Source organism: Crocodylus porosus, unplaced genomic scaffold (genome assembly GCF_001723895.1).
Source record: "Crocodylus porosus isolate Cpor-Errol unplaced genomic scaffold, CroPor_comp1, whole genome shotgun sequence".
Taxonomy (NCBI): domain Eukaryota; kingdom Metazoa; phylum Chordata; order Crocodylia; family Crocodylidae; genus Crocodylus; species Crocodylus porosus.
Genome location: NW_017728944.1, coordinates 3,427,666 through 3,436,403, shown reverse-complemented (window position 1 = coordinate 3,436,403; position 8,738 = coordinate 3,427,666). Strand labels below are relative to the sequence as shown.

Here is an 8,738-nt window from a genome sequence, read left to right as displayed (position 1 = left end):
AAACTCTTGGTGACCTATAGTACTCTCTGAGCATGCTCAATTAGCTGATGCATATTTACCTCTCCGCCCTGCATACTTAAGTAGTTAATTATAATATACATGCGATGGATGTAGTGATGTAACCACATGTATGTTTGTATGAAACGGAAATGAGCTGTAAGAGCTCCTGTTTCTGCACACATGCCCAGGAGGAAAAAGATAAGTACAGCCTGCAAAAATTCCTTGGTGGGTTCAGAGTAATCAGAGTTTTTGACTCTGCTCTGACCCTATTTGCAAATACACCTTTTGTGCCATCAAATGTATGTGTGTCTGTGATACTTTGCGAGCCTCCAAGAAACAAACCACAATTTTTTGCATCATTATTAAAAACCCACCACTTTAATTTAGGGCCTCCACTTCGTCTACACATGAAAGGCTCTTTCCTCCTTCTGAAACTAAACTAGTAGTGATTTAGTTCCAAAAATAATATATCTTCTCTTATTTTAAAAAAAAAAAGACGGATTGCTTGAATGCAAAGAGAAAAAATATTCCGTGTAGTCTGTAGTATCCATTAAAGGAATCAAATGACTCCAACTAAAATATTCTACAACATCCTCTCCATGTACGCATATCCATTTATTGAGGGTTTCCCTTTGACTTGATGACAATTTGCTTTGAAAGCATAATGCATAGCTTTTCTTCTAGCAGCCAACACCTATAGTTATGAATCCTTACTGGACAAACCAAACTAAAAACTGTTTTATAAGCAAAGAAGTGCTTCTTAAGCAACTAAATAATAGACTAATAAGAAGTCCTTGTGAAAACTGTCTTTCAGATGAAGAAGGGGTAGAACCTTTGAACTGTGCCAACACCCACAGCACAGAATATTAAAGCTCTACCGAGGAAGCACACTTCTACACTTGTGTAACTGGGGTTTTCCAACTAAACTGAAATCTTTAACTTTTCTCACTAATCTTCTCTCACTATGACTTCTAACTGCTTCACTCCAGACCCCTGTTGTGGGTCTTTTACAGGTTCTTGTAAGGCTCCAAGCAACTCTTACACCAAGAGCATCTCAGATTGTTCTTCTGGCATAAAAAGCTGCTTGCCAACTAGCTTCTCAACTAGTAGCAAAGTGTCTGTTAGCAGTAGACCAGGGAGCTCCCTTGTTAATGGCTACCAACCAAATCCCTGCCTCCCCAGAAAATTGGTCAGACCTATGGGCTGCTATTCAGCCGGCTCTTATTGTGGCTACAATGAATCAATCTTCAACAGCAATGAGAAGGAGACTATGCAATTCTTGAATGACCGTCTGGCCTGCTACCTGGAGAAAGTGAGATTCCTGGAGCAGGAGAATGCTGACTTGGAATATAAAATCCAAGAGTGGTATGAAGGTCAAACCCCGTATGTATATACTGATCTCAACTGTTACTATAAGATGATTGAGGAGCTCCAGCAACAGGTAATGGCCCAACAGAGAATTTTATAATCTATGCAAACAGCCGGTTGTTCTCAAAGCTGTAGGAATTCTGAAAGCATTTCTTTCCTTTCTCAGAGGGCAAAAAAGAGTGGATGATAAATTGTGATACTGTGGAATCAAGTTCTTAGCTTTCAGTAAGGATCTTTATTTCAGAGCTACTCTTAATCTTTTCTTTATATAAATCTATCAGTTATTTTGCTATTTATTACTATGCATTCTGATAGCAACAGAAAATGGAATTCAGGATCAAAGAATAACACTTCTTAATAATTGTGCTATGTATGTGCTTATGAGCATCCCTTCTTTAATGACCCGCTTTTTTCATTATAACTCAGAAGTGGGACATAGATAGGAAATATTATTTTTCTGTCCAGTTTTTCTTTGCTAGATGTTGTTCTGCATTCCATTGGTTTGTATTGATGAGTTATCAAGGCTCATCAACACGTATAGTTTTAGGCTAGGTACAGATAGTCAGAAAACCCCAAGTGGAATCAATGTAAGTTATATGGTTTTCTGTAAGTGGTGTAGTTTAGATTAATAATAAACAGGACATACATTCACTCTTGGTGGGGAAAATCTTAAAACTGGGTTCCACCATTTTTAAACAAGTCTATATGTGCCAAATTCCTGTCCTATCACTGGTATAGACTAGCTTTCTGTCCCAAACTTCTGTTGTGTTATGGGTATAGACTGGTTTCTGATCACTTATACTGATAAAAGTGTAATGTTTTTAAAACATTTTAAAAGTGTAATGGCCTTAAAGTGCATGGACCACAAGAGGTAAGGAGATTTAAATCCACTTGAAAGGTATACATATTTTATTTTAGATCCATTGCTACTTTGGGAGCTAATCACCTAAAACATCAGGATGGAGAGAGTCAAATGATTCATCCCTTGCATCAGTCTTAGTGACTGCGGGCTTAGATTTTGTAGTACTTTGTGTTATGCACCTCACAATTATTGCACTTGCAAATCAGAGTATGGTAAAAATGCTAGATCTCTGCCTTCTGTAGAAATACAAGTATTAAAAAATTCCCTTTAATTTATTTAAAGTGGATATTTTAAAATGTTTTATTGTTTACAGGAAGCCTCTTATTTTCCAGATCTCCTGTGCTAAAGCTGATAATGCCAGGCTCTGTCTGGATGTTGACAATCTCAAAGTGGCTTCTGATGACTATGCTATCAAGTAAGTCTGATACCAATTGGACTGTGAATCATTAGTTGACCTTCTAGGTCTCAGTTCAGGTTTCAGTTACATTTTGTATATTAGGGAATTTTAAAATGATCGTATACTACAAGGTATTTGAAACTGTTACTCTATTTGGGAGAGAAATCACTTACTTTACAGCCAAAATTTTATGTTTTTCACACAATTTTGGTGCTAATTCACTTGCATTTTTCTATATAAGAAATAAAGAAATTAAGGCTACAAAAAGAGTTGATTCTTTTATTACAAGAGGCACGAATTTCTTAGGGTAATATCTTTTATTGGATCAACTGCATAGTTTGGACAGAGTTAGAGAAGCTTTCCAATGCAAGGCATTCATCAGGTCTGAGCAGTAAAAGCCAGCACAGTATAGTAAAAAAACAGTTGTAAGAGGGGGAGAGAACTGTAAGAATTAATCTCATAATTTAATTGACTGTTTCTGTTGTTCATGTTTGGTCATTGTCACGTGTTGTGGTCCCATCTTTGGACCTTAGCAGATTAGAAAACATTACGGCATTTTCACCGAACAAGCTTTACTTTTGGTCCACTAAATGGAAAAGACTATATCAAGAAGTCTTACAAAGTGAATCTATTGTAGAAGGTAACACCATCTGCCATCATCTTTGCAAAATAAAAAAAAAGGGAAGGGGCAATCTTGTATTCCTCCAAATTAACAGCAAAATATCCAATCTATAATCTGAACAGTGAGGAATCATTTTTTTATCCAGAGCTAGACTACCTCAAAAACAAGAGTTGTCAACATACGGAAAGACTCAAGACATTTACAAATAATCCAAAAAGGACCAGTACAAATAAACTAAGAAGTAAACTTGAAAGAAAATTGTGCTTGTTCAGGCTTTGTTTTAAGGATTATTAGTTATTACTATGTTCTTGTCATTTAAAGGTATGAATATGAACATGGGCTTTGCCAGAGCGCTGAGGCAGACGTCAAAAGTCTGCGTAGAATTCTGGATGACCTGACCCTGTGCAAGGCTGACCTGGAGACAGAGCTTGAGGCCCTAACAGAGGAGCTCCTCTGCCTCAGGAAGAACCATGAGAAAGTAAGACAGTAAGCCAAAACAGTTAGAACTTAAATGGTACAAAAGACCATTAAAATGCATGTATGCTGTGAAATCTGGAATGCATTTATTGGATGCAAAAGAACTAAAGGAACATTATAGTTGCAAAGGGATTTACAGAAAAAGATAAATGATTATCAGCCATTACAGCCATTATTGTTCTCCACAATGATGGATTTCACTTTTTTGTTAGAACTCATTTCAGTATGAAATCCTCCTATCTCTTTTGAGGAGTCTCCCATATAAAAAAATCACTGTTATCTGTCTAAATTCATATCGTCTTACTTTGACACAGCCCCAGATAGTCTTGTAATTTTGACAGTTTCTCTATAAGCTAATGGGATCCACACTCAGTGTCTGTACTCAAAAGAAAATAGAAGATAATGTGTGATTTTCAAATACAGCCCATCGGGTCTCTGTATTATGGTAATTATTTATTGCTGCTTACTTCAGAACATACTCATAGTAAAAGCCAAAAGGAAGCACTTTCTCCCCCACTCTCAATTACCTTTTCCTGAACAATGGAAAAATATTTTTTAAGTTACCCTTTTTCAGACCAGAGTAATGGAAAATAGATCTTGGAGAAGGCTATATGGATAATTACCTGATCGGCTTCTATTTCTGTGTTAGGTTATAGCTGGGCTTGGTTAATCTCTGCTCGAGATATGAGAGCAAAGAGAGCCCTTAGAGGCTCAGGAAAATTCCAGCCAGTGCTATTCAGTGGGCAGTGAAAAAAACAGATCCCTTCTAAATATTTACTCTCTTGTTCTTCCTTCTCCATAGGAAGCCACTCCACTTCGACGTCAGCTTGGTGACCATATCAATGTAGAGTTGGATGCAGCTCCATCATGTGACCTGAACAAGGTCCTGGATGAGATAAGATACCAGTATGAGACCTTAGTTGACAACAACCAACATGAAGTTAAGGACTGGTACCACACTCAGGTGGGCATCTCATAGTAGACAAATCACCAAGAAATTCCAAGCTCAAAAGATGCCCAACTGCCTTTTAAAGTGGAGTCACAATTCCTGACTTCCCCCTTTCATCTGGCATGTATTTCAGATGGAGGAACTGAATAAGGAGGTGATCTCCAGTGGAGAACAGCTGCAGGGCTGCCAAAACGAAATCATTCAGCTAAAACACACTGTTCAGGCTCTGGAGATTGACCTGCAGACCCAGCACAACCTGGTGTGTATTACTGTGAGTGCTCTCGATGCCTTTGACATACCTGAAAATGAGCACAGACCCATGTTTGACCTACAGCTGTAGTTGAAATTCTAAGTCAGTGCTACTGCCTGGCCATTTATCTGTGTATCAGGATTCTCTTGTACTGAAACAGCAACCAGATTTCAGACATGTTTATGACAACTGCCTTTGTAGCACAGTAAAAAAAGACCCTGATCAGCCCCCTCTGATGGCATGGATTTGCAATCAGGCACATAACACCTGCCTGAACCTAGTCATTAGACATGGACCTGCCTGAACCTAGTCATTAGGGCAATGATTCTCAACCAGAGTGCCACTAAGAGCTGCAATTTTCCAACAGGGTTCTTGAGTCTATGCCAGGGTGCCTTGATCTAAAAATATTGAGAACCTCTGCCTTGGGGGATGATTGTTTTAATCTCATATTGTACCTTAGTTTGAAGGTGAACACCCCAGAAAATTGCTGCAACCTTGTAACATTCAGTTAAAAATCAGGACACCATCCAGGATTTTCTAATACACAAAATCAGACAGTGATACTTGAATAGGACTCCCTGGTGCATCTACATAAGACACTTTACTGCACATTAGACTGAGTCAATGCACATTAAAGCACCGCCGTCTATACATGCACAGCTATTACTGCACATTAAATTAATATAATGAATCGTTTGCTAGTAAATGGCGCATTAACTAATGTGCAGTAGCATATGTATAGACACTAACTGGAAGCAAATTGCTCCCGGTCAGCCCAGGCAGCAGGGGACCACAATGGCTGCCTGGCTTAAGCCCCCAAGGTCCAGGGGACAGGGGGTAGCTGTCCTGGCTCCAGAACCTGCTCCCTACCGGATGCAGGAAGATAGCGGCTGGCTCCAAGCCCCAGGGTGTGGAGGGAGCTGTCCTGGTTCAAGGGGCATTTCCCTCCCAGCTGCGGGGAGATCGGGATCAGAACCTGGCTCGATGGCACTGGCACATTACTTGCATGTGTAGACATACCCACTGAGTCTGTCTGACCCACTTTTTTCCCTCTCAGAACACTGCTCTTGAAAATACTTTGGCAGAAACAGAAACGCACTACAGCCAGCAGTTATCAGAGCTCCAGTGTCTGATCAGTGATGTGGAAGTACAGTTGGCTGAACTTCAATCTGACATAGAGCACCAATATGGCGAGTACAAGGTCCTCTTGGATGCTAAGTGCCAGCTGGATTGTGAGATCAGCGTGTACCACAGGCTGCTGGATGTAGAGGACTGCAGGTACATATAGTGCAAGCAACTAATGGTCAAACTATGTACATAAACATTAGAGGTGTACGAAGCGGGCCATATTTGGTTCGGATTTGGCCCAATCAAAGGGACAAAGATTCGACTCATTTATTCAGATGACTACTCTGATTCAATTCGGCCGAATCTGAAGATTCAATGCTGATTCAGAGAGTCAGCGATTTGGCCATAGACACAGCTTTATATGTTTTTTCTACATACCTTGAGGTACCAGGTGCAGCTCGTGAATGCTGTGATGGTGGGGTGGATGGAGCACCCCACAGGAGCACAAGGGGGGGCAGTGTCCCCCACATGCTTGGCCCAGAAGATTGGAAGTACTTTTGGTCCACTTCCGGCTGCACTGCTGAGCACATGGGTAACTCCCCCCTCCGTCCTCCCCCGCCCTCCTGAGTCCCCCCTGGCTCAGTAATTGGCCACGGGAGATCCTGGATGCCACTCCCGACCCAGGAGGAAGCGGTGGGGGGGGGGTGTCCCCTGCATACTCAGCGGCAGACCTGGAAGTGGATCAGAAGTGCTTCTGGTCCACTTCCACGTCTGCTGCCAAGCATATTGGTGACGGCATTCACCTTTGGAGTTGGGAGAGCCAAACTGAAGTCTTTCCCCTTTGAGTTGGGAGAACCAAACTAAAGTTTTTCCTCCCAATCATTTTGGCCTCTGATTCTCCCACATGTTCTTTTTTTCTCCTTGTCTGCCATTAGGGTGGCCTTAATGACTATCTGCAGCTGGGCTCAGGAAAGAGAAAACTATTTGTCCTGAATACTGACATTCTGGAATTATGAATCATCCTAAGGGAGAATCCCTTGCCTTCTCAGACAGCTCAGAAAGACAGCCTCTGCTTCTGTGTTTTTTTAGCAAATAGGAAATAGAAAAAGGACCCAGCTGCTAAAGCAGCTGTTCTCTGGATTTGGATTTTCCACATAATATTTTTGCTGTAAATTCTTTATGTTTCTTTTCATTTCATCTTGTAACATTAGTTTCTGAAAAGTCCTTTAGACATGTATTAAATCTATCCTAAATGATTTTGTTTTTTCCTAGGCTACCCAACTACCCTGGTAACCCAGGCTGTACAACCTCCATCAGCTCAGCAGTTGGCAAACAAGTCTGGTCAGAACCAATCCAGTCACCAGTCATTCCTTCTGACTGCACCCCCAGCATCCCAGCAGCAGAACCCAATCCGATTCAACCCTGCTGCAATCCCTGTGCACCCACTTCTCTTCTCACTCCAGGCTGTGCATTAGTAACTCAGATCTCCACTCAAATCTGTTAAATGTGAACATTTTCACTAGAAGGAGTAATAATATGAGGCAATAAAACAATGTTATGGGCTAGTGAAAGGAAAACTACAGTAGACTCAAGTCTCTAAGCTGAGTTTTTTGTAGCTGTGTCAGGGACTTGAATGGTCAATTAGGAATCAAAATCCTTTGGATGGCTTTAGATATCTCAGTCCTATCCATTTGCAAGTGCTGAACTGCTTGCCACGTCAACATATTCTTCGGCTTTCAATGTGCCTCTTGCAGTGCATTTTCTGCCTTCTGTTCCACCTCAGTGTCTAAAGCAGATTGAAACCTCCTTATTTCTTAATAAAAAGGTAATTACTATGATATAGCAAACTTCTTTCCTTTTTGTATTCATCCCTTTCATAGTCATTATTTTATATATTTCATGAACAGCTGTTTGAAAGCTGGCTCCTTTCATTTCATACTGGAACCCTGATTCCAGTTGGGTCCTTTAGGCTAGCGGTGTCAAACTTACCCCGTACCCTGGGTCACAAACAGACTGCAGGGGTCCTTTGTGGGCCAGATCCACAGGGCCAGCAGCAGCAACCATCGTGGTGGCAACCGGGCACAAGTGGCTGCAGGGGAAGTAGGACCATGATGGCATGGGTGTGAGTAAAGGCTGTGCTGACAAGGGCCACATGTGCTGGGGTGCCAGGAGCCTGGATTTTGCAGCACGTCCCACTTACCACTAACCACAACCCCAAATTCCTTGGCCTGCTGGTAGCCCACAGGCCACGTTTGTCACCTTTCCTCTGGGCCGTAACAAATATAAACAGTAGCATTTTACCTAATAACCTCCAGATTTAAAACTATCAGGTAAACAACACTAAGGTATTTTAGTAGCAAGAGATGCTTGAACAGGTCCACAGTTTCACAGATTTTTTGAAGAGGGAGATAAAGAACTTAAAATTGGATCAATGTAGTAAGAGAAAGACAACAGACAGATTTAAGGAGGGCCTGGACCTAGGCAGAACATTGAAACAGTTATAGGGCAGAATAATGGGGAAAGAGTGAAGGGAAGCAAGACGAGTTTATGAAAGGTTAAAGGGGAGGAGGTTGCAGTAGTTGTGGTAAGAGATCATCAGAGCCTGAGCAAGGTTTTGAAGTTAACCAACAAGAAAAGATAAGTGGATCTTGAATTACTGAATAGGAAGAAGTGGTAGGATTTGGCGTCCGGGGCGAGGGGGCAGGGGAGGAAACCCAAAAGATAGGGGAAACCCTGGCAGGGGGG

The 8,738-nt window shown here is 41.3% G+C and overlaps 1 protein-coding gene across 1 annotated transcript; it reads left to right on the top strand.

The window, feature by feature from the left end:
* Nucleotides 1–1,255: 1,255 nt before the first annotated feature.
* LOC109320335 (keratin, type I cuticular Ha6-like) lies at nucleotides 1,256–7,765 on the top strand. The gene is made up of 7 exons (XM_019550385.1): nucleotides 1,256–1,441; nucleotides 2,563–2,645; nucleotides 3,571–3,727; nucleotides 4,529–4,690; nucleotides 4,809–4,934; nucleotides 5,983–6,203; nucleotides 7,266–7,765. The coding sequence occupies exons 1-7, from the start codon at nucleotides 1,271–1,273 to the stop codon at nucleotides 7,495–7,497; spliced, it is 1,152 nt and encodes a 383-aa protein (XP_019405930.1). The 5' UTR covers nucleotides 1,256–1,270; the 3' UTR covers nucleotides 7,498–7,765.
* The last annotated feature ends 973 nt before the right edge of the window (nucleotides 7,766–8,738 follow it).

Excerpts from the sequence above, each read along its gene's own strand:
- LOC109320335 (XM_019550385.1), top strand. The coding sequence starts at position 1,271 with ATGCAATTCTTGAATGACCGTCTGGCCTGCTACCTGGAGAAAGTGAGA. Across the intron at positions 2,646-3,570 it reads TCTGATGACTATGCTATCAA|GTATGAATATGAACATGGGC; the intron begins GTAAGTCTGATA and ends TGTCATTTAAAG. Across the intron at positions 4,691-4,808 it reads AGGACTGGTACCACACTCAG|ATGGAGGAACTGAATAAGGA; the intron begins GTGGGCATCTCA and ends CATGTATTTCAG.